The sequence below is a fragment of the Crotalus tigris genome, unplaced genomic scaffold (assembly GCF_016545835.1).
Source record: "Crotalus tigris isolate CLP2741 ecotype Arizona unplaced genomic scaffold, ASM1654583v1 scf7180000024316.1084291, whole genome shotgun sequence".
In the NCBI taxonomy this organism is placed as follows: domain Eukaryota; kingdom Metazoa; phylum Chordata; class Lepidosauria; order Squamata; family Viperidae; genus Crotalus; species Crotalus tigris.
In genome coordinates this window covers 742,547-770,128 of record NW_024100488.1, presented here as the reverse complement: position 1 = coordinate 770,128, position 27,582 = coordinate 742,547, and the positions used below count along the sequence as shown (strand labels likewise).

General features: G+C 49.5%; 2 protein-coding genes and 1 long non-coding RNA gene across 8 annotated transcripts; 1 reads left to right on the top strand and 2 right to left on the bottom strand.

Annotated features, from left to right (window-relative positions):
- Positions 1–13,172, bottom strand: THAP8 (THAP domain containing 8). 3 transcript variants are annotated; one of them, XM_039325063.1, is made up of 4 exons: positions 13,040–13,172; positions 5,706–5,898; positions 2,384–3,427; positions 1–1,606 (listed from the first exon to the last, which is right to left on the bottom strand). In XM_039325063.1, exons 2-4 carry the CDS (start codon positions 5,850–5,852, stop codon positions 1,460–1,462), a joined length of 1,338 nt encoding a protein of 445 aa, XP_039180997.1. In that variant the 5' UTR covers positions 5,853–5,898; positions 13,040–13,172; the 3' UTR covers positions 1–1,459. The 3 variants fall into 3 exon arrangements, with proteins under 3 accessions (XP_039180997.1, XP_039180995.1, XP_039180996.1); XM_039325061.1 differs by lacking the exon at positions 13,040–13,172 and adding an exon at positions 7,411–7,562; XM_039325062.1 differs by lacking the exon at positions 13,040–13,172 and adding an exon at positions 6,456–7,103.
- Positions 7,614–27,301, top strand: WDR62 (WD repeat domain 62). 4 transcript variants are annotated; one of them, XM_039325058.1, is made up of 30 exons: positions 7,614–8,221; positions 9,095–9,186; positions 10,020–10,082; positions 10,246–10,303; positions 11,401–11,571; positions 12,051–12,185; positions 13,074–13,256; positions 13,339–13,499; positions 13,951–14,122; positions 14,385–14,522; positions 14,668–14,843; positions 15,859–15,950; positions 16,720–16,845; positions 17,144–17,211; positions 17,918–18,039; positions 18,260–18,335; positions 18,748–18,859; positions 19,067–19,130; positions 19,369–19,491; positions 19,576–19,721; positions 20,760–20,812; positions 21,408–21,611; positions 21,887–22,032; positions 22,262–22,383; positions 23,308–23,433; positions 24,953–25,079; positions 25,166–25,271; positions 25,754–25,820; positions 26,109–26,194; positions 26,662–27,301. In XM_039325058.1, the coding sequence occupies exons 1-30, from the start codon at positions 8,090–8,092 to the stop codon at positions 26,926–26,928; spliced, it is 3,714 nt and encodes a 1,237-aa protein (XP_039180992.1). In that variant the 5' UTR covers positions 7,614–8,089; the 3' UTR covers positions 26,929–27,301. The 4 variants fall into 4 exon arrangements, with proteins under 4 accessions (XP_039180992.1, XP_039180990.1, XP_039180994.1 ...); XM_039325056.1 differs by having other exon boundaries at positions 13,948–14,122; XM_039325057.1 differs by having other exon boundaries at positions 7,641–8,221; positions 13,948–14,122; positions 21,890–22,032.
- LOC120299830 lies at positions 16,898–19,184 on the bottom strand. The gene is made up of 3 exons (XR_005554487.1): positions 19,092–19,184; positions 17,886–18,091; positions 16,898–17,047 (listed from the first exon to the last, which is right to left on the bottom strand). It is a non-coding gene; the product is annotated as an uncharacterized LOC120299830 (long non-coding RNA).
- Positions 27,302–27,582: the final 281 nt, after the last annotated feature.

Here is a 27,582-nt window from a genome sequence, read left to right as displayed (position 1 = left end):
TTTTCTGATAGATTCCCTTTATTCGTTTGTTTAAATTACAGACCTGTATAAACACACAGCACATGCAAAAAAAGATCATCCCTGCTCAATTCTCTCAAGATTTACCCTGGCCTTCCCCAGCGGGCAACCTCCAGGTGGGGTGGACTACAACTCCCAGAGTTCCTTTGGCTATCTTGGCTGGGAATTTTAGACCCAACATATCTGAAAGCCGCCAGGCTGGGGAAGACGGGCATGCCTTTGTAAAATCTTTAATTAAATCTTTCCTCCAACGCATGGGTTAATCACAGAAGCCAGTGTATTTTATTTTTTTTTAAAATGAAGATTTAACCAATGAAAGGATCTATGATCAAAACTCACTCGGGATCCTATTTGGCAGCCAGCTGGCAAGACATTTTGGCCTTCAGGACAATTACAGGAATTGGACACAAGGAAAAGCAGAAAGAAGTCTAAACGCTCTTCGAATTGTTCTTAAATCTTGTCTATTGAAAATTTCACGTCCAGCTTGGTGGTTTCTCCAGATGCTTTTGAACTACAATTCACAAAAAGCCCCATCTTGGGATTCTGAGATTTACTCTAAAGCAAGTTAAGAGTGCCAGGTTGAAGAAGGCGGGCACGCACAACTCCAGCTGGTTTCGTGGCTGCAAAACACACGTACGTTTCCAATTTCACGGGGCCTATTGTCAATTGTTGTCATGTGTCAATCTTTTCCACACTTCCCTTCGTGACCCCTTAAAAGAGTCTCTCCTCTCTCCTTACTGTGTTTCCTACACTCACTCACTGTCCTCTCCAGGTTCCATTCAACCCCTTAATAATAATCATAATAACCCATCAGATTGTAAGCTCTGCATAAAAGGCTCAGTTGGGATCAGCAGCCCAGAATCATCTTTCCCACCTAGTTTGAATCAGTGTAGAGATCTGGAGAGGCCAACAGCCCCTCCAGGAAGAAAAACACCTTGCAAACACCGAATCTGAAGCTTTCAAAAAAAAAAACAAAGCACCAACAGACAGAACGTTCTAGACCTCCGAAAATGGATAGGACACTTCTTGGCCACTGAGACGAAGCTGGCTGGTCCGGTAACACTGGCGAGAATTACAAGCAGGGGAGGAGGAACGGTGGTTAAGGCTTCCCTTTTGCACTACAATTCCCATCACCCTGGGCCACGGCCACACCAGCCGGGGCGAATGCAAATTAGCAGCCTGGGAGGCCCGAGAAGGATTAGGGCTGAAAGTTCAGCATATATAATGATCTCAAGTAGCCCCAGAGAGAAACCAGAAGGTGCTGATGCAATAAGGCCACGGAGAAGCAGCCCACTCAGCAGAGGCTCTGCTTAGCTGGGCCGGGGTTCCCGGAGGCTCCGGGGGGGGGCAAGCTCTGGTCACCCCCTGGGGAGGACTGAGGGGGCAACCAGGTGCAGAAAGGCCTGTTCTCAGCTGCCCCCCACCCCCCTTCAGTCCCGGCTCACTGCTCTTCCAACCGGAGGATGGTCTCGCTGCCTTCGCTGGGGAGCTGAGGCACGGCGTAGACCAAGGCCTGCTCTCTCTCCTGGCAGATGATGGCCACTGCGCCGCCGCTCTCTGGCGCAAAGGTGCTGGACTGCAGGCAGGCCTGGGGAGGGAAGGGAAGAGAAAGGGTTAAGGATACCTGGGCAGCCTTTGGCCAGTCGGATAGGATTCCGCAGCCTTTGCTGTGTCCAGATGGGGCTGAAAAGGTCGTGTCCCCCATGGCGAGACCGTTGAAGTCCCGGTGGTCCTTGACTTACAACAATTCCTTCTAAGTCACAACGGCACTGAAAAAAGTCACTTAGGGCTGTTTTTCACACTTTTGACCATTGCAACATTCCCGTGATCAAAATTCAGACTCTTGGCAATTGGTTCACGCTTACGACGGTCACAGCGTCCTTAACCAGTGTGGCTCACTGTGCCCCAAGATCTTGAAATACAGGTCGTCCTAGAGTTACGACGGTAACGGAGCCTGCTCTTCGCAGTCTTCCCTTGGGATGCTTCCACTGCTAAGCGAGACACTTGTTAAGTGAGTTCGGCCCCATTTTACCACCTTCCTTGTCACTGTTGCTAAGTGAATCCCTGTAGTCGTTAAATGAGTCACACGGTTGTTAAGTGAATCGGGCTTCCCCACTGACATTGCTTGTCAGAAGGTCGCAAAAGGGGATGACGTGATTCCTGGGACATGGCGACCGTCATAAATATGAGTCAATCGCCAAGCGTCCGAATTCTGATCACGTGACCCTGGGGATGCTGCAACGGCCTTAAGTATGAAACAGGGTCGTAAGTTACCTTTTTCAGTGCTGTTGTCACGTCGAATGGTCACTAAACAAACTGTTGGAAGTCGAGGACTCCCTGTAATGTCGATCCTTGTGCCACTCACCACCTCCAGGAGCTTCAGTTTCTCCTCCGACGCCAAGTTCTCCTTCCAGAGCTGCTCCACCATGCTCTTCATGGCGTCCAGCTTGGCGCAGTGCCGCCGGTGCCTCTGCTGCAGCACCTTCACCTTCTTCTGCAGCCCCATCACCACCTCCACCAGCTCCGCCGTCGTCCCCTCGTTCCGGTGGTAGCCGTGCTCCTCCAGTTGCTCCTCCGAAGACTCGGCAGAGCTCCCCTCGTCCAGCTTCAGCTCCTCGCCCTCCAGGGGGGCCTGGTTGGAGACGATGGGCAGGGTGGAGACGATGGGCAGGCTGAGGGCCGAGGACAAGACCGTCTCGGGGGGCGTCACCCCGGAAGAGGCCGCAGCGGCCACGGGGGCGGTGGGGATGGTCTCGAAATAGGCCACCATCTCGGTGGCAGTGGACCCTTGCAGGGGGCTCAGGATGGGGACGGCCACGGAGGGGCTGCCGTCCAGGAACGGCTCAATGGAGATGTTCTCAATCACCAGAGCCCCCTGCTCGGCCACCGCTGCCGGCTCGGCCATCAGGGCCTGGAGCGAGGGCTGGTCGCCCGCTGCCACCAGTTCGCAGGGCAAGGCCACTTCGGCACACAGTTGCCCAGGCAGCCCTAGAGAAGAGCTGGGCAAGGCTCCCAGGGAGGCAGGGGGCAGGGAGGCCACGAAGTCCACCACCTGCTGCTCCAGGGGCTCCTGCAAAGCTTGGCCCGCCACGGCTGGCGTGGGGGAAGCCACCGCCAGGGTGACGGCTTTGAGGGGCTCCACAATTTGGACCAGAGGAAGCAGGTTCACCGCTCCGACCAGGGGTCCAGAGAGGGTCTGGAAGTCCAAGGTGGGAGCCGAAGACTGGGTCTCCAGGTAGACTGGCGTGGCAGCCACGCTGGGGTCTATGGCTATGGCGAGGGTCTCCATGGTGTTAGGCTCCTGGCAGGTCGGGGTCTGGGCAGCTGGGGTGCCCCCCTCTCCATCACAATCGAGAGCCAGCTTCTTGGCTGATGAGTTTGAAGGCGGTTTGTCAGGACTCTCCCTCTTCTGAAACAAAAAGGGCCACCCGTCAACGACCAAATGCAGCCTTCTCCAATTTACCAATAGAGGAGGATATTTGTGGCTTGGGGTTGAAATGAGGGGGTCCTTGGTGCTCTCTGAGCTGGGCTGTTTTCCTGCAAACCTTTCAGGACCCAACTAGGTAACGTCTTCAGTGATAGAAGGAAATGGGGTTTGGAGGAGGAGGAGGACGACTGTGGGGTCCCTGGATCTCTTTGAGCTTGGAGTTTTTCTTAGATGTTTCATGACCCAAACATCAGTGCTAGAAGGGGGAGGGAGGGAGGGTGAGAGAGAGAGAGAGAGAGAGAGAGAGAGAGAGAGAGAGAGAGAGAGAGAGAGAGAGAGAGAGAGAGAGAGAGAGAAGTAATGGGAGGAGGAGGATTGTGGGGTTTTGGGTGCTTTTTAAGCTCAGTGGTTTTCCCGCAGACGTTTCATGACCCAGCTAGGAAACATCATCAGCAACCCCTCCCCCCTTCTAGCATTGATGCTGTTACCTAGTTTGGCTCATGAAACGTCTGCAAGAAAGCCACCGAGCTCGGAGAGCACCAGGGACCCCCACCCCACCCCTCCAATTTAATCAGTGGAAGAAAGGATGAGACAAACCCTTAGCGGGATTAACTTTGCTCTTCCCACGGCCCTAGGGAGGCCACACTGGGAATCCTGCCTCCGGTTTTGGTTGCCACGATACAGGAAAAAGCCTGAAACCCCAGGAAGAGTGCAAGAAGAGAAGAACAACAAAGAGGATGAGGGGACTGGAGGCTAAATTGTACCATGAACCGTTGCGGGAACTGGCTAGAGGAACGACCACAACCGAACCCCACGTTTCCATTTTTTGAGTTAGACAGCTGTTAAGTGAGTTTTGCCCCATTTCATGACCTTGCTGCAGTTGTTCAATGAATTGGTGCAGTTCTTAAAGTTAGTCACACGGCAGTTAAGTGAATTTGGCTTTCCCCCCCCCCCTCATTGACTTTGCTTGTCAGAAGGTCGCAAAAGGAGACCACACGGCCCTGGGACACTATGCAACGGTCGTAAATATGAATCAGTTGCCAAGCGTCTGAATTCTGACCACATGACCCTGGGGATGCTGCGACGGTTGTAAGTGTGAAAAAGTCCCTTTTTTCAGTGCCATTGTCACCTCGGTCACTAAACAAATCCCTGTAAGTTGAGGACTGCCTGCATGACCAGCCTACTGAGGAGGAGGAGGAAGATTAGGGACGACAGGATCACCATGGTCCGTTACTTGAAGGGCTGTTGCAGAGAAGAGGGAGTTGACCTATTCAAAGCATCTGAGGGCAGGAGAACTCTTTGATCTCTTAATATCTCAGGTTTGGGAGCCTGACGCAAATTCCAGGCCTTTTATCCCAAACAAGTTCCCGGCCTCACGTGGCACATACCTGTTTCTCAACCTGATTCTCTCCAGAGCTAATTAAACTGCACTTAAAGTCACCTGACAATAGTTGTTTACTCCTGGATCTAAGTCCAACCTGCTACAGGGCCGGAACATTCAGCTGTGGCCACCAGGGGCCTTTTCAGAAATCAAAGCCCTATCAGCAAACACACACACACACCCCTACACCTACAAAACCCTGATATTTATCTTTCCCAAGCAGAGATAAACCTGAACATATGTACAGCCAACTCGGTCTGGGGCCAAATAGTAGCATGAAACAATATTATTCTCTGACACGTAGTCTCTGGCACACAGTCACTGGAATCGGATTGTGTGAATAAGAACTCCGAGGTTTCAGAATGAGGCACAGGGGAATAAAGAAATAAAATGTTCTTCCTCTTTGGCCTCGTATTTCGTCTACTTGTAAATGTTTTTTATCATGTTTTTACTTTTCTTCTATAGATCACCCACAGTTACTGTAACAGTGAGATGGGCAGCATATAAACAAATAATACATTATAGAAACATACATCCCTTGCACTTAGTATATATATATATATTATGGGAAGACACCAGCACCGGTTTGCTGGTTCTTCTTTTAACACAGGGGTGTCCAAACTTGGTGACTTTAAAACTTGAACTCTTAGAATTCCCCAGCCAGTCACGAAGGGAAGGGACCAGAAAGATCACCTAGATTAGATTTCTCAATCTAATCAACTTTAAGACTTGTGGACTTCAACTCCCAGAATTCCCCAGCCGGCTTAGCAGAGCTCTAACTTTACAAAGAGAGACTTAAATAGTCTCATTTCCTGTCCACCCTGCTGTTCTCTGACAGGCCCTTCTCATCCCACGGAGCAAAAGCAACGGGATCCTCACCAGTGGGCTGTCCGACGTCTGGAAGATGGTGGGAACAGCATCGGGCTTCAGGTAGCGAACTCCCCACCGGTACTCAAAGCAGGAAGGGGCAAAATGATCGCTGCACAAGTGTTGGTGTTTGGTTGGGACCCACTTTTCTTGGTTCATTTGAGAGAGCCATTGCCGGAGACGCTCAGGACTGTGTAAGGGAAACCTGTAGGGGAACGGAAAACAACGATCAGGATTAATGATACATAATTAAATATAAACAGAGGCCCTTGAAACAAGGGTGCATTCTGCCGTTTGCATTCCTTGCTTCTCTGCCAACACCCTTATCTCGTTTACCGGGAACCTCCTTCCATTCTTTGTAAAGCTTCAGATAAAAGACAGGTCGGAAGGAGGACGTGCAGTTAAAAGCTCTGTCCATTTTGGAACGCTGTATAATTTGGCCCCATAAAAACATATCGTGGCTTACGTCAGAGGAGATGGTATTATTTATTAAATTTATTGTCAAAAATGATGACACTTTAATATTAAAACAGGCTAGCCTGTTTCTGCTAGCCAGTCTGGTGTTATCAGAGAAATTCCAAACTCACAGCTTGTACATGAAGTTAGGTATTTGGGTTTGTGTTACAGTCTAACTCAGGGGTGCCCGGCTGAGGAATTCTGGGAGTTGAAGTCCACAAGTCATAAAAGGGCCAAGTTTGAAGACCCCCTGTTGCATCTGCCAGACCAAAAACCACAGTCTTGAGAAAGAAAGCAAACACCAACCAATTCTCCTTTTTGCCCAGAGGTCCATGGCGACACATCCATGAAGTCAGCACAAGTCAACGTTACTTTTTGAGAATCTGCCAGATAATTTCCACCATTTCTGAAAACCCCAATGCCGATCCAGGCAACGTAGACTTCATTTCTTTGTATCCTGCCTTTCTTATTTTTAAAAATAACTCAAGTTGTTGAAGGTATCCATCACACCTTCTTCCTCCTATTTTCCCCACTACAACAGCGCTGTGAGGTAGGACAGACTGGTCCAAAGCCACCCAGCCGGCTTTCGTGCCAAAGGCGGAACTAGAATTCACAGTCTCCCGTTTTCTAGGCTGGTATCTTAAACACTACACCTATTAATGGGGCTGCTGGGGAGCCCCAGATTCAAGCCCCCATTCAGCCCTAGAGACCCCCTCTCCCCTTCCAGGTGGAGTAAAATGAGGAGGGGGCTCTTGCTTAAAAAAACCCTTTCCCATAAGAAGCAACAGCAACAAAGATCTGTTCACCCCCTCCCCATTAAGAGCGGCTCTGGACCCCAAAAAGGCCAACCACAGGGGTCTCCTGTCCCACTCCTGGGAGGGGGGGTCTCTCTCTATCCCTCCTGGGGAGGGGTCTCTATTTCTCCTAGAGAGGCTGTCTCTTGCCCCCCCCCAGGAGAGGGTTTCCTGGCCCCCTTCAGGCAACCTCCCCCGAAAGCCCCCACCCCAGCTGGGCCGGACTACAAAGTCCATTCCTCCACGCCACGTGGGAGTTGTAGTCCAGGGACTCTGGGCGGGGAGGGAAGCCCTGCCCGGTGTGTTTGTGTGTCAGGCCAAGATGGGGAGGGGGCTTCCTCTCCCCCCTATGCCCACCCCAGCCCCAGTCTGGCCCCGCCGCCTGGCCCGAGGCGGGTGGACCCAGGGGGCGTCCCAAGCAGACCCCCCACCCCGCCCCGCCCTCTCCTTCCGGGAAGCGCGCTGACTTGTAGAAGCTGAGCCGACGCTGGTCCCGCCGCGGCTGCCCGGCCGAGTTGGAGCATCGCGGCGCCCGGCAATACTTGGTCATCGTGGCGGCGCCTCCGGAACCCCGAGTTCGTTTGTTGACGGCTGACGTCACGCGCCACGCCCCCCGCGCCGCCACGCCCCCCGCACGCTTGCTCCTGCGCAGAGCGAGCCCGTGACGCCTTTGCTCGCCGGGCGGAGGCCGACGCCGCTGGCCATAGAGATAGGAAAAGGAAAGAGGCGCATATATATCTATCTCTCAGATTAGATAGATAGATGGAACAAGTGGGATTTAATGGAGTTGGCTGGCATGTGAAAACCTTGAAAAAAGACAAAGGAACGAAATATTCGAGATTTGGGCCGGTCCGACCAGATTCGAACCCGCGAAATTACGCTAGAAGGGCGGCGGCTGCGACGGCGCCATCTGATTGGTCCAAAGTAAAGCGGTGGCGCGCGCCCGGCTTCTGATTTGGAGGCAGGTCGTTGGTCGCAAAGCCTGCCTCCCATTGGCCGCGTCCGGGATTGATTGACGCGGCCCCGGCCAACCACGGAGCAGCATCGTTTCCGCGCGCTGTTTGGGACGGTTACGGGGCGCCGAGCCGCGGTGTGGGGGGGGGTGGGTGAAAACCGCCGGTTGGCAAGCAATCGGGCTCGGTAAGGATGATGGCCGGCGGAGGAGGAGCGGGAGCAGGAGGCGGCTGCTTCTACCCGCGAACAACGAACCCGAACCTCGAGTCGCCGCCTCTCCTCAGCCTGAGGCGAAGGTCGAAACAGCAAGGGCCGGAGGAGGCGGTGAGGGGCGGGGCCAAGCCAAGGAGGGGTGGGGCCGCAGAGATGGGCGGATTCAGAATGCCGGGGAGGGGTGAAAGGGAGAAGCCTAGGGCGGGGTGACGTAGTGGGCGGAGTTAGAGAGTGGGCGTAACCCAGGAAAGCATCCTGTGGCACTCTTCTAGGTTGTGTCTCGTTTTTTGGGGGGGGGGGGTCTGTCAATCAGAATAGAGCTGGAAGGGACCTTGGAGGTCTTCTAGTCCAATCCCTTGCTCTGGCTGGGGAATTCTGGGAGTTGAAGTCCACAAGTCTTAAAAGTCTTAAAAGTTGCTAAGTTTGGGGACGCCCGGCCTAACTTACCAATCTTGGTTTATCAACCATTCAAAGTTAGCCGTGAAATCAATTTAAATGAATGGAAAGAAAAGAATGCATTAATATGATGATTATTTTTTAGGAATATTGGAAAAAAATATATACCAAATTGTCACCTATTAAAACAATAAGAATTATATTAACGTAATGTTTGCAAAAAAAGGATGTTTCAGGGAAAGAGGAAAGTAAACAAAATTAATATATGAAATACAGACTATAGAAATTAATTGTTAAGGATTGTTTTTACAAATGTAACCCAGACATCACACTGTTTACCAACTATTGTGACTTATGTTTGTGCAAAAAAATTAATAAAAAATATAGAAACACAAAGTTAGCCCTGAAAAAAATGACTTATGAGCAGCCCTCGCCCTTACGACCGTTGCAGTATCCCCAGGATTGTATCAAAATGGAAGTGCTTGGGATAAAATATTATTTTAAAAAAATGGAAGTGCCTGGCATGTGTTTACAAGGATTGTAAATTGGATTGGTAGGTGCTCCAATGTCTTGTCTGCTTTCCGGCAGGTGACCCTCGAGCGCGTGTTGGGAATAACTGCTCAGACCAGCAATGGCTTAAGTTGTGACCCAAACTCGGGACACATCGCCTATCCAACAGGGTAAGTCCTTTGCTGCCACAGGTTGAAACACTCAGGTGCACCATAGAAAGTACTACACAAATCCAGCAAGCTTAAAGGCAGACGAGGTGGAGGGCAAACCTGTTTCCAAAGCTTCAGGGGTAGGAAATGCCTTGATATCATGGCCCCTTAAACCAAAGTTTATGCCAAATGCTGTGGGGACAGTGAATTTTTTCTGAGAGTCGGGCTGACATAGTGGTCTATTGCTGGAATGGCAAGGGAGAGATGCAGCTTTTCATTTAACCCAGTTTATTAGATTTGGTTATAGCTGCCCACTCCAGAAGACTCTGGAGGGTTACAAAATCCTTTTCACTATCTAAACTAGATAGCATCTTTAGTGCTATTTGCAAGGAAGTTATCCACTATTAACCTTAATATTTTTCCATAGTTTATCCCGAGAACACACCTGGTAAACGGCAGGCTTGTGTATTGTCTGTCATTTTCTCCTGCAGCTCTGAAAGCTATTTGGAAGCAGTTCTTTCCATTTTTAATAGAATGCGTGTGTTTAATGTTCATTGTGGTTTCATTTAAACGGGCCCATATCACAAACCACACTTTATTGCCTTTATTGATAGTTTGTTCAGACAAAGCATAATTTAACTGTTATCCTATACTATTTAAAAGAGTTTTCCAGGTTCTTGCTCAAGGCCAGAGGCTTATCCTGGTTCACTCTTAGACTGTGATTTAGTGTATTTTGAAAGCAAAAGAACTGCGACACTGATGAGCTTTCACCTGCGAGGGGTCCTCAAATTTTCCCTCCCCTTTTGAATCCTGGAAAACTTTCTCCCATGTCAACATTTTCATCTTTCCCTCAGATGTGTGGTTGTGATTTTCAATCCTCAGAAGAACAAGCAAAGGCACATCGTTAATACAGCCAGGTAAGCCAATTTTTATTTCATCCTTCCCGAAGCTGTCTTGCTTAGCAATGGAAATTTTAGGCTCAATTGTTGTTGTAAGTTGAGGACTACCTTAGTAGATGTATTCTACTAGTATTCATTCTTTTAAAGAAAGAAAGAAATTAATGTTTTCTCTCTTTTTAAGGAAAACTGTGAGTGCTTTGTGTTTCTCTCCTGATGGGAAATACGTTGCCACTGGAGAGGTGAGTAACTCTTTTCTTAGATAGTACAATTAAAAAGATAAAAAAACAACACAAAGTAAAAATGATAAAAAGAAAAATAGAAAGTCCAAAAACAGGGTGTTGCAAAGAACCGGTCTATTTATCAACTCTTCATTCTGTTGGGCTCGTCAGCTGAGTTTGCTGTCCCCCCCCCCATGTCCTGTACCATAAGGCCCTTATTATAAACCATGCAGGACTGCCCCCAGTGGGAGTGTGTATTTTTGAAGCTTTTGTGATAAAACAGGAAGAGCTTGCTTAAGCATGAATGTAGCCTGGATACAAAAGTGAATGGCCAGTTGGAAAGAAGTACATTGAGGTAGGCCGGTAAAGAGAATGAGTGAGAATCAATTCATGAAAACAATTACACGAGGAAAGAGCGAATGGGCCACTCTGAGAAACAAGAGCAAAAGGCTACACAAGAAGCCTTTTACGGAAGTGGTAGAACCAAAGAACTGATGTAAGCTGCAGTTAACTACATTTCCTTTGCTTTTCTTCTCTCAAGGTTTAATTTTTTGGGCTTATTGTTTCTTCCTTTCTGAACAGTTTGATATGTGTGTGTGTGTCATAGCAAAAAGGGCTTTGCATAGTCTTTAAGGCAGCTCATTGGCTGAGTTGACCGGTGCTCAGATAAAGGCCTCTCCTAATTCTCTTAATCTATTGCTATCCTGCTTTTATTATTTTTTATAACTAATGAAAGGCAGTGAATATACTTAATATGTTTTCCTCCTCCTATTTTCCCACAAAACAACAATCCTGTGAGGTGAGTGGGGCTGAGAGAGAGGGGCTTTCATGGCTAAGGCAGGACTAGAACCCCTATTTCCTGGCCATTGGCCCAAAGTCACCCAGCTGCGTTTCACGGCTAAGGTGGGAACTCACCATTTCCTGGCCATTAGCCCAAAGTCACCTTTCATCACGCCTTTCATTGTGACTAGAACTCACCATCCCCTGGTGACTGGCCTAAAGTCACCCAGCTGGCTTTCATGCCCCAGGCAAGACTAGAACTCACCGTCTCCCACTTTCTAGCCTGGTGCCTTAACCACTAGAGTAAACTGGCTCTCTTCTGGGTTTTCTGCCTACAGAACGGGCATCAGCCAGCCGTCCGAGTCTGGGACGTAGAGGAGAAGTCCCAAGTGTCTGAACTTCATGGCCACAAGCACGGCGTGGCCTGCGTGGCCTTCTCTCCCAATATGAAATACCTCGTGTCAGTCGGGTATCCTCATGACATGAAAGTGAATGTGTGGGATTGGAAGGTAAGACACCCTCTTGCAGGGTCCATGGGGAGGTCCCATTCACTAGGGTCTTCCCTGAGATATTGTGTACAGATTCTGCAGCAGAAGAATCCGGATGTAACAGATAGGAGAACTTGGATACGGTTCTCACATCCTGAAGATCCCAATAGGACAGGTTGGGTTTTGCTTTAGCATGTTACGAGAACCCCGATATGGCTTGGTCACTCAGTCATGGTTAAAGGAAGATGACGTGGCCACCACCCAGATTGATCGCGTGACACCTCAGGACATTGTAACTGTCATAAATATGAGCTGGTTGCCAGGCATCTGACCGTGGGGATGCTGCATTGGTCGTTAAGTGTGAAAACCGGTCATAAGTCCCTTTTCCCAGTGCCGTTGTAACTTTGAAAGGTCATTAAATGAACTGCTGTAAGTCAAGGGAGTATTTCTGTCCTGAGCACACCTTACAGCGATTGCTGGGTGGTGTTTATTCCCCACAGAGCGATACCCTCATCGCCTCCAACAAAGTCTCTTCCAAAGTTATGGCCATCTCCTTCTCAGAGGACAGCTATTTTGTGACAGTTGGGCATCGCCACGTCAAGTTCTGGTTTTGGGATGGCTCCAGAGAAATTAAGGTAAGCCTGTACCTTATACCAGGTATGGTGTCCAGCCTTGGCAACTTTAAGACCTGTGGACTTCAATTCCCAGAATTCCCCGGCCGGCTTGATGACTTTGATGGCCTTCAGGAAGAAACTTAAAAACCTGTCTTAAAGTATTTATTCATGGCCACACTAAGCAGCTGCTGTGGTGTCCTAGTCTGATATTTCCCTTCCAACATGCTTTATTTCAGTTGTTTTCAAAAATTATGACTTTTACCTCCTCTAACCTGCTCAGAGACCTGCATGAACAGGTGGCCTTAAAAATCCATTAAAGAGACAAAACTGTGGAGCTCAAGGTGGGCGGCTCTGGCCCTTTTACCACCTGTGGACTTCAGCTCCCAGAATTCCTGAGCCAGCCCCCATGGCATTCTGGGAATTGAAGTCTAACTCCCAGGAATTTTTGGACTTGAAGTCCACAGGTCATAAAGGACCCATAGGGGCCCAGCCCTGCTCTACAGGTAGTCCTTGCCTTACGACCACAACTGAGCCCAACATGTCTGTTGCTAAGCAAGACATTTGTTAAGTGAGTTTTATCCCATTTTACGACCTTTCTTGAAACCATCGTTAAGGGAAACCCTGCAGTTCTTAAGTGGGTGACACAGGTGGTTAAGTGAATCTGGCTTCCCCATTGACCTTGCTTGTCAGAAAGTCGCCAAAGGAGATCACATGACTCTCTGGGACGCTGCAGCTGTCATAAGTATGAACCAGTTGCCAAGCGTCTGGGAATGCTGCAGTGGTCGTAAGTGCGAAAAACGGTCGTAGCTTCCTTTTTTCAGTGCTGTTGTAAGCTTGAATGGTCAGTAAATGAACGGTTGTAAGCCGAGGATTACCTGTATAGCCTGTGATGATCACTGCCTCTCGCAGATTAAGGAGACGGTTCCCCTGGTGGGTCGCTCTGGACTCCTCGGAGAGCTTCACAACAACACCTTCTGCGATGTGGCCTGTGGCCAGGGCAAAATGGCCGGCAGCACCTTCTGCATTTCCCACTCCGGGCTGCTTTGCCTCTTTAACGAGAAGCGCATCCTGGAAAAATGGATCGATTTGAAAGTAAGCGGACTGGTTTTTTTTGCTCCTCCACCCTTGCTCCTTTAGCATCCCCCTTAATGTGCATTTCCCCCCTTCCCTCGAGGTGACGCTGGCCAACTGCATTTGTGTCAGCGAAGAATTTATTTTCTGCGGCTGTGCTAACGGGACCGTGCGCCTCTTCCAAGCACACAACTTGCACTACCTCTCCGATTTGCCCAAGCCGCACTACCTGGGCACCGATGTGGCTGCAGAGCCGATCCTGAGGTATGGCACTGCTCAGGCTGAGCTGGAAAATACAGGGGCACCCAATAGATCCCGCACCACCCCTTTGGGCTTTCTTCCCTGCCCAAAATCACCTGGCGAGCTTTCATGGCTAAGGCAGGACTAGAACTCCCAGTTCCTGGCGATTGGCCCAAAGTCACCCAACTGGCTTCCATGCCTAAGACGGGATTAGAACTCACCGTCTCCCAGTTTCTAGCCTGGAGCCTTAATCACTAGAGCATATTGGCTGCCCAAAACAGTGCTTTTTTTCTAGCTACAAATCACCAGATAGAGTTATTGATACTTTGGCAAGACCCATTTTTCTGCAAACAGTGGCCTTTTTCCCCCAGAGGAGTTAATAGGTTTTTGTGGAAGTTACAATCCAGCACATTGGATTCTTTTGCACCTCCCCTCCCTCCTCCCCTTAGCAACACCTTCTGGTGTTTTCCAGAAGGCCAGATGCCCCCTATCCAGATGCTATTGCTGTTGTCTTCGACCCTCGCCATCACTGGCTCTCCTGTGTGTACAAGGATCATAGCGTGTACATTTGGGATGTGAAGGACATCGGCCACGTTGGGAAAGTGTGGTCTGATCTTTTCCACAGCTCCTTTGTCTGGAACATTGAGGTGAATGGTTACTTCTGTGGGGAAGTGGGGGGAACACAGTGAACAGAGTACTTCCTGGAAGTCACTCGCTAAGATCCTGGGTGGCCTCCCCAGCGAATCTCTGAGTTGGACGGGAGGTCATCTGCTCTCTGAGCAGGTCTCCCTCGCCTGCAGGGCTCAGCCTCCATTGATTCCGTGACCAGGAGGGCGGTGTCAGCAGGGATGGAAAGACCACCAGTGTGGATGTTCCCGCTTGCCTCTTATGCTGTGGGCTCCATCTTAGGTTTATCCTGAGTTTGAAGAGCACCAAGGCTGTTTGCCCCCAGGATCCTTTCTAACGTGTTCCTCAGACAGCACTATACGGTTTTGGAACTTGGAAAACAACACGCGTGGACCTTTCAAGAAGAACGTCTACAGCGACGTAAGTCCCTCGTCTTCCTTACAAGGCGGTGGTAGGCTGGCTTCCCCTCCACTGGCAAGGCAGAGTGTATTTCAAGGGCCGAAGAGAATTAATTTCCTGTTAATTTCCTTTTGATGTGCCGTAATACCTGGTTTCCTCCCTAAAGAACTTGCTGAAGGTTGTGTATGTAGAGAAGAGCACTCAGTATTTGCAAGATTCGACGAATTTGCTGGAGCGAAATGACAACGTCGGCTACCTTGATGTCAAATCCGGTGTCCGAGTGATGCAGATCAGCCCTGATGGTCAACACTTGGCCTCTGGAGACAGAGCCGGCAATCTGAGGTGGGTCTTGGATCGGCTTGGTTCCTTCCGTGCTGGACGCCTGTCTGTTGCAGTACCCACTTAGCCCTTCTCTGTCCCTTTATCCATGCTGGGATAATAAAACTTTAGTCCGACACTCACAAGGCATGGACTAATCCATCCAACAAGTACAGGCAGTCCTCAACTTGCAATAGTTCATGTAGTGACCAAAGTTACAATGGTGCTGAAAAAAGGGACATATGACCAGTTTTCACACTTACGACCATCGCAGCATCCCCAAGGTCATGTGATCAAAATTCAGCTGCTTGGCAACTGACTCGTATTTACGACGGTTGCAGCATCCCGCGGTCAGGCGATCTCCTTTTGCAACCTTCTGACAAGCAAAATCAATGAGGAAGCCAAATTCGCTTCACAACTGTGTCACTAACTTTAACAACTGCACTGATTCATTTAACAATTGCAGCAAGAAAGGTCGTAAAATGGGGCAAAACTCCGTTAACCACCGTCTTGCTTAGCCACAGGAATTTTGGGCTCAGCTGTCGTAAGTCAAGGACTGCCTGTAGATCGTTACCTGGGAATCGATGGCCATTAAATCTGACTGGCACCCTTAACTGATTTTGCTCCCTTGCCAGAGTTTGACCATCGGGTGTGGCTGGTCGATTTTTTTTTTTTTGTAATTTCTGACAGGTGCTGATTCTGCACCCCATTCTGCTCCCTGGGACAGGGGTAGGCAGCCTTGGCTCTTTGATGACTGGTGGACTTCAACTCCCAGAATTCCTGAGACAACTATGCTGAGGGGAAAGGGAGAGTTTCCAAGCTGAGCCAGGCTGGCTCAGGAATTCTGGGAGTTGAAGTCCACAAGTCATGAAGGGGGCCATAGTTCCCCCATGCTGGCTCAGGAATTCTGGGAGTTGAAGTCCACGAGTCATAAAAGAGCCAAGGTTGCCTACCCCTGTCCTGGGAAATGCCAGGCATGAATTCCAATCAGCTAACTTTCAGACCGTTAAAATTTGTTTTTGAAATTTTTGTCTTGCAGGATACACGAGCTAAAATTCATGGCGGAAGTGATGAAATTTGAGGCCCACGATTTGGAAGTCCTCTGCTTGGAGTATTCCAAGCCGGAAACAGGTGGCTTTTTAAATCTGGGAATTTGTGCAGTTGAACCTTTGTACTTTTTAAGCCAGGCGGGTTTAACCCGAGACCCTGCACGGCTGGTGATGCGGCCCCAACAGACCGTAAACATTTTAACCTTGTTATGTCATCTACGTACATTGACTACTGGATTATGTACAGGTAGTCCTTGACTTGGCCCCAACTGAGCCCAGAATTTCTGTTTGTGTTAATTGAGACAATTGTTAAATGAGGTTTGCTCCATTTTATGACCTTCCTGGCCACAGCTGATACCTGCAGGTCATAAGTTAGTAAGTGAATCTGGCTTTACCCCTTGACTTTGCTTGCCAGAAGGTCACACCTTGGGACCCAGCAACGGTCATAAATATGAGTCAGTTGCCAATCACCTGACTCCTGATCACATGACCGGAGGGGCCAGCAACGGTTGTAAGGGTGAAAAATGGTCCTAAGTCTCTTTTTTTTCAGTGCCTTTGTACCCTTGAGTGGTCAATAAATGCACTGTTGCAAGTCAGGGACTGCCTGTATTTTGTATGCGGCCCAAGACAATTCCTCCTCACTCCATGTGGCCCCACCGGGCCAAAAGGTTGGACCCCCATGGTTTGTGTTGTGTGTGCAGACCCACCCATAACATACATACACCCACATCCCCACACTCACAAACACAAACACTCACCTTGCTGCCTAAGGTATCCTCTTAACAATTCTGTCATTGCAATTCTTGGGATTTTCAGCAGCAGCTGAAGTGTTTTTTCCCCTCTGCTTGCAGGCCTGGCGCTCTTGGCCTCCGCAAGTCGAGATCGGCTGATTCACGTCCTGAACGTGGGAAGCAATTACAAATTGGAGCAGACCTTGGACGACCATTCCTCGGCTATAACGGCAGTCAAGTTCACTGGTAAGCTGGTGGAAATAACTTGGCCAGAAAGCGCTGCTTAAGACCCCTCGGTATGGAGTCCTGTGAAAAGTCTGTTTGCAAATCCTTCTGACCATCTTTCAGCCTTTCTCTAACTATGTTGGCTAGGGATCGCAGGAACTGGAGCTCCGTCCTCCTTCAGGACACCAGGATGGGTAAACTGGGATGAGGCTGAAGCATAAATCTGAAAAGATTATTATAACAGATAAATTACCTGAACACGAGAAGGCTAATCTGTCTGACCTTCTTTTCTTCGTCAAACTTTTTTTTCCCCCAATAGGAAATAACCGTATTCAGATGATTAGCTGTGGAGCTGACAAAAGCATTTATTTTCGCAGCGCGCAAAAGGTTCTTAGAATTATTTATCATTATATTATAAAAACAATTACAATTCTTAGCTGGAGGGCTGTTTGAGCAGCATATAAATAGATATAAAGATAAATAGACAAAGAGTAAAATAGAGTCGACTGGAGTGGGCTGAGCCTGAATTGAATATATTGAATATATTCAGTTAAAATTGAATATATTGAATATATTCAGCTGTTGATTCACAGTTTGGTGGCCTATGGGGTTGTGTTGGCCGTTCACTTTCGTCTGATTTAAGGAGTTGAACAAAACTTTTCCTGCACAAATTTATCCAAACAGCTGTTGGTCAGGCAGGACTTCAACAGGGTAGGGTCTCCAGTGACCCCAGATTGCTGGGGGTTCTCTGTGCTCTTCTCCCAGGAATCTGGATGGGCATTACGGAAATGGTCTAGGTTGCATTTGTTATTCCTACAGCTTCTGCTTGTTTGGAATTTCTGATCATAATTAGCAGAATATTGCTAATTTTCTCCTTTTTGTATTAAAATAGCAATTCCCTTTCCGGGAGTCGCAGTGTATAGATTTCACTCTGCCTATATCCTTCGTGGACTTATTCTATAGGTCAGCTGCTTTCCAGTTGACACCCAGCCCATTTGGGGAGTCCAGTTGCGGGGAGCTTGTTACCCATAGTTTTAAGACGGCTGGATCAAAATGCCTACCCTGCTTCAGAGACTCTGCTTCCTCGCTTCAGGTCGGAGGTGGAATTAATTTCACCCGGTCTCACCACGTTGCAGAAAAGACCACTTTGTATGACATGGACGTGGATATAACTCAGAAGTACGTCGCTGTGGCGTGCCAGGACAGAAATGTCAGGTGAGATGCTGTCCACCGCTCTCCTCGCTCTCTTGAATTCCCGAAACTACACCTGAGTGGAGAAAATAAGGGAGGCCAGGGACTGGAGTCCAGTCTTAGGGGAGGAAGAAACTAGGGGTGCAGTGGGGACTGAGGCATCTTCTGAATGGGCCTGTCCCCCCATAAGACTTCTGCCTTGAGCCAGTCGCACACTGAGCCCAGCTGAATTCTCACCTTCCAGGATATACAACACGGTCAGCGGGAAGCAGAAGGGCTGCTATAAAGGAGCCCACAGCGACGATGGATCCCTGCTCAAGGTAAAGGAGATGCATAGAAAAATGTGGTCTCCCCAGGGCAGAATCGGGGATTGGTCGTTGCTTGCAATGAGATTTTTTTTTTCCAGATTAGAATTTAATGTCTCCAGAGTCTTGGGAAGATCAAAAATTTGGCTAACTGTCCCTTGGCCAGTAATTGTATTTGTTCACTGTCCAGATTCCCCTGTGAGGTAGATGGGTAGTTTCTTAATTAGATAGATAGATAGATAGATAGATAGATAGATAGATAGATAGATAGATAGATAGATGATGATGATGGATGGATGGATGGATGGATGGATGGATGGATGGATGGATGGATGGATGGATGGATGGATGGATGGATGGCTGGCTGATAGGACAATTTGCAGAAAAGAGACTATTTGATATAGTCTGGTTTCTGATCCCTCTGCAGGTCCAGTTTGATCCTTCTGGAACATTCTTGGCCACTAGTTGCTCGGATAAAAGCATTTCCATTATCGACTTCCGCTCTGGAGAATGTGTGGCCAAAATGTTTGGGCACTCAGGTTTGTTTCCCGGTCTTGCTATTTTGAATTTCTCTGATTTTCTCTGGTACTCCGGTATGAAGCCAACAGAGACATGTGCTGGCTGATCCAATGCTTTGCACATGCTCAGAGGTCTATCCTGTGAATAAGAATGACCCAAGTGATACCCAAATTAATCTAAACTAATCGAGGAGAACCGCGCACTAATTCACACCTTCTACATTGCAGAAGTCATCACGGGGATGAAATTTACCTTCGACTGCAAACATCTGATCACCGTCTCGGGAGACAGGTGGGCGGTCTGGTCTCTCTGCATGTACAACTTTCAAGACTTGTGAGATTCCAGGCTGATCCAGGAAGGACAATGGGAGAATTTAATGCACATGGGGGGGTGGGGGTGGCCGGTTTTGAGGGATGAGGCTATCTGTGTTGTGGGGCACAATTCAGATCTTGGCTGGCAGGAGCAGCGTGGGGGCCCCACCCCTGCAGGGCTCCCCATTTTTAACAGCATTTATCCTTCTATTCTTCAGTTGCATCTTTGTGTGGCGCCTGAGCCCTGAAATTACCGCTTGCACGAAGCAGCACTTGAGGGACCTGGAACAGATCCAGGTGCAGCAGGAGGTCGGAGACTCTGCATGGCCTCCCTTGGTCAGGTACCAGACCAGCCTGTGCTCTTGAGTCCAGAAACTCTGGCCCAGCTGTGCAAAGAAACAACTGCTTTGAACCTTCCTTTCCAGGGTGGAAATGTTTGAAAGAGTCCCCCGCCGGGATGCGGTTGATTCTGACCTGGAGGAGGAGGAGGAGGAGGAAGAGGAAGACGAAGAGGAGGGGGAAGAGGAAGAATTAGCTCTGCAGACCCCGGTTAAAGATGACCTTGACTCAGGTATGTCTTGGGGCAAGCCACGTTATCTGAGTTAGCAATAATTTTATTTTATCTGCTTTGTCATTTTACATCTGATGATTTTAATGCTTGGTTAATGTTTTATCCTTTAAGCTGTCCGGAGCCGTTTGACAGGAGATAGGCAGCAAATAAATTTAATAATAATAATAATCTAACACCATCCAACATCCACACCTGCCTCTCCCAGGCCCTTGGAAAGGACTCGATAGGTAGACAAAAATGCCAAACCCAGTCTGAACATCTGTGTGGTGAATATAGCAACAACAACAACAATAATAAACCACCTTACTTGGAACTGCCTATATACTTAGCAGCTCTAAGGTCCTTGGTTAGGACTCGAACTGTTACGTTTTTACCAGTCCCAGACTGTGAATTGAATCAAAGATTAAATCTTACATACAAATAATCATGGAGGGCTGCTAAGATGGGCTGGGGCGAGAGCTACTAAAAAGACATGGATTCTTTATCATGTGGCCTTCCTTCCCTGGAGCCCCTCAAATATATTAGGACTGCAGTTTGGGGAGCTGTGACCCCAACTGCTTTGGAATTCATAAATTGGGCAAAACCGCTGCAGCATCTGCTAAATCCCTGAAGAATTCAGAAATGCCATTTTTCCTTTTTGCTCCTCCTCTTCCTTTTTCCTGATTAAACAAAGGAAACATTCTTGGTCATCTCAGGAATACTGACAGTCTATCCTTTTTAGTATAAATTGGACAGCCATTTGTCCGGAATGGTCAAGGATTTCCTGCATGAGCAGGGAGTTGGACTACAAGACCTCCAAGATCCCTCTGTAGTTTTGTTATTTCTTTTAACTTTCTCTTTTTGGGGGGAAAAAAATTCAACTCCCTTGTCTTTGTTATTATGGAGCACAGCTTCTTAAGACAGGTAGTGTAAACTTTCACACTTATTTTTTGATTATTAAACGCCCAAAGGGGGTTCCTTGCATACACTGAATACCTTCACTCTCCGCCCATCCATCCTAACGTGGCTTTTCTCTTTTTTTCCCATGCTGCTTTCCAGCTCCTGTCTGTGTCCTCTCTAATGGCAGACTGCCCATGTGGGCAAAGAGACTGGTAGGTCGCACCCAATCCCATGCCTGCGATTCTTCCACTGCTTTAGCTGGCCTTCCCCAACCCGGCCCTTCAGGGCTTGGGGGGGTGGCAGCCATTGACGTCTCCCCCATCTAGAGCAGGGTTCCCCAACCCCCGGTCCGTGGACCAGTACCGTGCACAGCATGCCAGCAACCGGTTCACACAAACAAGCAAAGCCCCATCCGTGGGATGCAGGCAGCACACAAAACCACACACCCTCCGGTCTGCGGAAAAACCTTCCTCCACGGAAGTGGCCCCCGGTGCTCAAAAGGTTGGGGGCCTCTGATCTAGAAGGCAGCTGCTAGGTACAGGGGTTCTCAATCTTGGCAACTTTAAGACTTGTGGACTTCAACTCCCAGAATTCCTCAGCCAGCTTTGCTGGCTGAGGAATTCTGGGAGTTGAAGTCCACAAGTCTTAAAGTTGCCAAGATTGAGAACCCCTGTGCTAGGACTCTGCCCTTCCCTCAACGCAGCTCTTTGCTGGGTTTTTCCAGCTGGGTGGGGCAGGACCAGCCAGGTCTTCTGAATCCCCTTCTCCGGGGCTGTCCTCCTCCTTCTTTCCTTCCTTCCTTCCCAGCTCGGAGAAGCAGACCATTCAGACAGCAACGCCTTTCACGCCAGAGTCAGCTACCAGCCCCAGGGCCGTTGGGCTGAGCGGGCCGAGAAAGAACCCCTTAAAACCATCCTGGACGCCGACTTGAGTTTCTTCACCCCGATTCAGAACCGTAGCCTGGCTGAGGCGGACCTGGAGCAGCGGAGTCTGGACGGGCTGATTTTAGAGGTGGACAGAGTGGGTGGATGGGGTTTGGTCTGCTTGGCTGAGTGATTTCTCCCCCCCCCCTTGTCTGAGAAAGCAGGACTTTTGGATCTGGTGAGGGTTTTTCTTAACGTGGTTCAGAACCCAGAGGGCGCATTTGTTTTCCACGCAGTGATGTAGCTTTGAACGGTCCCTAAACAAACTGTTGTAAGTTGAGGAGTGCCCGCATTTATCCTCCTCATAGCGAAGGGCTAGTCCTGAGAAGGACTTAACAACAGGGATGTTTCTGCTTTGCCAAGCAGACGGAGGATTCTCCCAGCAACATAACGGAAGGCTTCAAACAACTGAATCTGTCTTCCGATGAGGACACGGCCCAGGGGCTGGAGGGCAGCGGGACCACACTCTACGTCTCCCAGGCAGAGAGCAGCCCTTCCTTCGGGGAGAGGTTCGTTTCCCACAGACCCCAAGCAGAGGTTCTCGGAAAGAAGTCCCAGCGCGGCCCTCTTGAGTGCAGGCCATCCTGGACTCAAGCACAAGGCTGGTCAAGAGGCCTGTTGCATGCTGGAGCCTGGCAGAAGCTCTGGGGCAGAGAGTCTGCATTGTCCTCACCTGTTCAATTCCCCTCTCGGGGGGGGGGGATCCACTGTTAAGAAGCCCCTTTTTCCTCTTTAAAGGTCAGTCCCTCAGCCTGTGTTCGAGGAGGAAGCTTCGAGCCCCAAAGACAAGGCGCCAGAGAACATCTGCTCCGGGTCGCCCTTGGAGGCTGACCTGCCTGTTTCTGGGCATCAGCACGAAGGTAAGATCCCTGCACAGGCCTCACGGTGGATTCCTCCCCAGCTTGTACCGGATCAAGTGGGTCCTTTTCGTGAGCTGGCCGGCCGACCGCTGGTCCTAGAGGTCCTGTAGCGTTCAACCCAGTTCCCAAGAGGCACCCGGTGCCTTCCAGGTGTGAACTTCAACTCCCACAATTCCCTTAGCCATTGCTGGGAATTCTGGGAGCTGGCCCCTCTTTCTGGAGGATGCCAGGTTGAGGAAAGCGATCTGAAGCGGCCATAGAAGAGGAATCGGTTTTTTTCTGCACCAGTGATGGATTAACACCAAGCCGCTCTCGGTCTGGTCCAGCCGCTCAGGAAAATGTGGGGGAGAAGGAGGGGGATTATGGGCTCAGCTGCCATCCACCCCAAAAGGGTGAGGGAGAAGGGGGACACTTCGCAGTCCACCTCGATGGAGGAAGAAGGCGGCCGGCAGGAGAGATACAGGTAGTCCTCGGCTTACATCATTTCATTTAGTGACCATTCGAAATGACGACACTGAAAAAAGTGACTTACGACTGCTTTTCATGCTTACAACCGTTGCGGCATCCCCAGGAGCGTGTGATCAAAATTTGGATGCTTGGCAAGTGGCTCATATTTATGACGGTCGCAGTATCAGGTGATCCCCTTTTGCCGCCTTCTGGCAAGCCAAGTCAATGGGGGAAGATTCACTTAACCACCGTGTTCCTAACTTAACAACTGCAGTGGTTCACTTAACAACGGTGGCAAGAAATGTCGTAAAATGGGGCAAAACTCAGCAAATGTTTCACTGAACAGCAGAAATGTTGGGCTCAATTGTGGGCATAAGTCGAGGACTACCTGTATGAAGGAAGGGTGCTTGAGACGCGGGCTAGAAACCCTCCCCCCCCCTCAGCACCTGGGCCTACCCTTGGTTTTGCGCCCTGCAGAGGCCGAAGCAGAGACGGCCCACCTGGATGAGAACTTCTCCCAGAACGGGTCGCTGCCCCAGACGCCGGAGCAGGAACGATACCTCAAGCACCACTTCGAAACTCTGGCTGGGGACCCCCTGGAAGGTAACACCCGGCCGATCTCGGCCTGGCGCAAGAAAGCGGGAACCAGGCTAGGGTTCCAAAGCCCTCCAGGTTTCTTTTTATTGTTACCTGTGCAGAAGAATCTGATCTACTAAAGCAGTGGTTCTCAACCTTTTTAATGCCGCGACCCCCAACCGGTCGTAAGTTGAGGACTACTCAACCGGTCGTAAGTCGAGGACTACTCAACTGGTGCAGCACCGTTTGTAGAACGGGACTTTTGGCGGGCTCAGCAGGGCAGAGACAGCCTGGACCATTCCTATTGGCTTTTGAAAGCCAATAGAGTTAGACTCTATTCCAGAGAGTCTATTCTATTGACTTTCAAAAGCCAACAGAATAAAAGGGAGTAGCACAGCTAAGGAAAAGGGGGGGGAAATGGCGGACTGCGTTGTTTGGCGACCCCCGTGAAATGGTCGTTCGACCTCAAATGGGGTCCCGACCCACAGGTGGAGAACCACTGTACTAAAGGTTAAGGAAAATTGGCAGCAGCGGGGAGTCGGCAGACTGTTGACTAGGGGCGTGGACTTAGGTCTCTTAGGGGTCCTGGGGAGGGCCTGGGCTCAGCTTGGCCATCTCTTACAGCCTCAGAGGGAGGGATTTTAAGCATGGAATTGGGCCTCCGAGGGGCGAAGAATCAAACCGGCCCACTGGCCCATGGAGTCTGGGGCCACTTCAGGAACATTTGCCAGGATTTTACATGTAGATCAGCGGCAGGTGCCGTCCCTGTCAGAGTCCCGTAATGGCCTATAATTCCAAGGCCAGCCAGCACAGAAAGCAACCCCACCCCCCTCACCCCCCTTGCACTGGACCTGTGAATTGACAGCTCCTGCTTGCCACCCCCTTGGCCCCTTCCAGAGTCAGGGGAGCCGACCCCCAGCCTCAGGAGGCAGGCTGGGGCAGCCCTCCTCCTTAATCTCATGCCAGGATGGGGGCATCTTCAGCATATCTTTTCGGTTCACCTATGCTAAGCAGCCAGACTCCCTGTGAGGGAGACAGTCCTGCAGGTAACAAGATGCTCCAGGTCCTGCCTCCCAAGTCCAGAATTGGTCCTTTCTCTTGGTTTCTGCCCATACCCAGAGTACAGGAGATTCATACTAATTGTGGCATGCTTGGTGCTCTTTGAGCTGGCTTTCTTGCAGACCTTTCATGACCCAACTAGGGAGCATGATCAGTGTTAGGAGGGAGGGGGGTTATGGAGTGGGAGAGGAGGAGGAGGAGAAGGGGAGGAAAAAAAGGAGGAGGAAGACTGGGGGGGCGCGGTCCTTGGTGCTCTCAGAGCTTAGTTGCTCTCTTGCAGACATTACATGACCCAACTAGGTAACACCATCAGCAAACCCCACTCCTTTCTGGCACTGATGATGTTACCTACTTGGGTCATGAAACGTCCGCAAGAAAACAACTAAGCTCAGAGAGTACCAGGGAGCCTTCCTTTCAGCCCTGCGCTATAAAGGCTGTTCTTGATTGGCACTCAGACAAATTCTCTGCCTTGCTTTTTTGTGTACAGAGAAATTTGATGGTTGTCTCCGAGATCTGCAGCCATTTGAAGACAGGGAGGATGAGGGGAGCCCGCTTCTGAATCCTCGCCTGAGCATCTCCGCCCAGTTTCTCTCGCGTGCTCAGAAGAACTGCAGGTGGGCTGCTTCCCTTCACGTCGCCTCTCCGCTTGTGGGGATGCTTCACCTAGAAACCTGCCCTGAGATTGTTCTCTCCAACACAGATTTGCGGCTGCATTTTTCCCACGAGTCCGTCCGCTTACGCAGGCAGCCTCCGCCGAACACGTCACCGAGGAGAGCTTACCACTCAGCGATTTCGCGAAATTCAAGGCAAGTTGGTGGCTGCGAATCTTTTAATAGCCACCTACAAAACCATTGTGCAGCGATTAGATGGGTGGCATGTATTAATGGAACATGACGTTGTCCCAAAGGGGCTTTTCTCAAGAGGCAACCGGTTTTTCCTTGAAGACGTTTCGCTTCTCATCCAAGAAGATGAGAAGAAAAAACAAAGAAAGTCCAATTGCCTCTTGAAAAAGCACCCCTGGAACCATGGAGCACGATGTTGCCGGCATTCCCCAGACGAAATCCTGAAATTCCAAATTAAAACTGGGCATTGTCCTGGTGGATAGAGAAGGCATCCTTGACCGTAGCTGAATGAGAGCTCGTTGTCTTCTAATGTGGGACAGTGTGAACATCTTCAGCAGTGGAACAAGGCACCCCATCCAGCACTCCTGACTTGATAGAGAAACGAAGGTGCTGGCCTCAAACCTGCTCAGTTGCTCTCTAACCTCTGTGAAACGCCTGGTTTTTAGAAACCTCCGGCAGAAATCCAGCTGGAGCTGAAAGGAAGCCCCGATGCCAAAACATCCTGCGTTTCAGGTAAGAATGTCGACCGAACAGGTAAGTAGTTGGAGCCACCCTTCTTGTCTTTTCTTTTTTCTTTTCTTTTCTTTTCTTTTCTTGGGATAAAATGGGTTGATCCTGTCCCTCGTAGATGCCCTGCAGAGGAATCATCTGGAGCAATTTACCTGTCCCTTGAAAAGAATGCAGTCGGGGGCATTCCAGTCAGCTGGATTTTGGTCTTTTCCCCCGCCTTGGTAAATCTCCAAACAGGGAATTTTCTTTTTTGTTATTGTTGTTATAATTATTTTTCCCTTCTGTTCTCAGAAATTCAGGGTCTCGTCAAAAATTTTGAGTTGAGCTTGCAGGCTCTACACCTCAAATTTCAAGAGACTTTGCAACTGTATGATAAGGTAAGGGGGGAGACTCCGGCATTTTACGAAAAAAGAAAGATGGAGCTTTACTCGGATGGGTGTGCCAGGTTCCTAAAATGTGCTAAAATGACATCAGGGATGTCCAACCTTGGCCTCTTGAAGACTTATGGACTTCAACTCCCAGAATTCCCCAGCCAGCACAGAATTCTGAGCGTTGAAGTCCATAAGTTTTAAAAGTGACCAAGGTTGGACCCCTCTGTGTTAAATTCTAACATACTACTCTTATCCTCGCTCCTATCCCGGTGTGATCAAAAAATGAAAGATGGCAGCACATGTTGAAAAAAAAGTAGAGCTTTTAATCTCACAGCCATCTTGACCACACCCTGCTCCTATTTCCACTGCAGTTACTTTGGGGTTTTATTTTTGTAATGACACCGCGGAAGGAGAGAGAGGCTTTTCCTGGGGATAGGCAGGTGGCAGTGCCAGAATGCGTTCCAATCTTTCAGGTGTCTTCTTGCACCGATGGGACCCCGGAGGAGCTCACCCACGCCAAGCACAGGCTTTCTAGCACATTCTGCTGGATGAAGAGTGAACTGGCGAAGAGAGACAGCAGGGATAACGCCGATGTAGCCACTGCCACAGACCCCTCGTCCTTCTGGCCGAGCTGCCTCCAGGAGGGCGAGGCCCACGCGCTCCTGAAGCATTACTCTGACTCGCTGCTGAACCTGGTTCAGAAGAAGCTGGAGGAGGCCCAGAAAACCAGCCTGCCTTGAAGGGCTCCATTCCTGCCCTTCCACACATTTGTCGTGCATGGAAGTTCGTTTTGGTGTGACTCCTGAGGAGCTGGCCATTCGACAAGAGCACCAATTCACGTTTTGCCTTTAGCACTTTGTTCACATCCATAGGAAAAGTTCGACGGTTTGCCCAGACACGCTGACAGTTTGGCCAGGTTTTAACTCATCCTTTTATGAAAAAAAACAACAATGTTTTTATAAGACTTAAAGAAAGACAGATAATATTCAGAAGGGCATCCTGAAAGTCTCCTATGGTGTTGTTTTAAACTCGGGTTGCAGCACAGCTTTGTAACAGTTTACTATTTTTTATTTTTAAGGTTTTAAATATAATAAAATATTTTTGGATTTGAAAGAGAGGGGCAGACTGAATTGGTCATGCATGAACCTCAGAGAGAGGAGCGAAGATCCAAGAGGCTATAATAAAGGAGTGGAGGGGGGAGGGGTTGGAGGAGACACTGAGAAGCCCAACACAGGCCACACATAAGTGGATCTCTGATCCGGGCTGAAAACCCTGCTTGGATTCGACTGAAAGCTGCCTGCCGAAGGATTTCAGCTCCATGCCTGCTGAAGTTCTTTGGATTTCTGACGAGGGAATTCTGGGAGTTGAAGTCCACACATTTCCAGCTTGCAAGG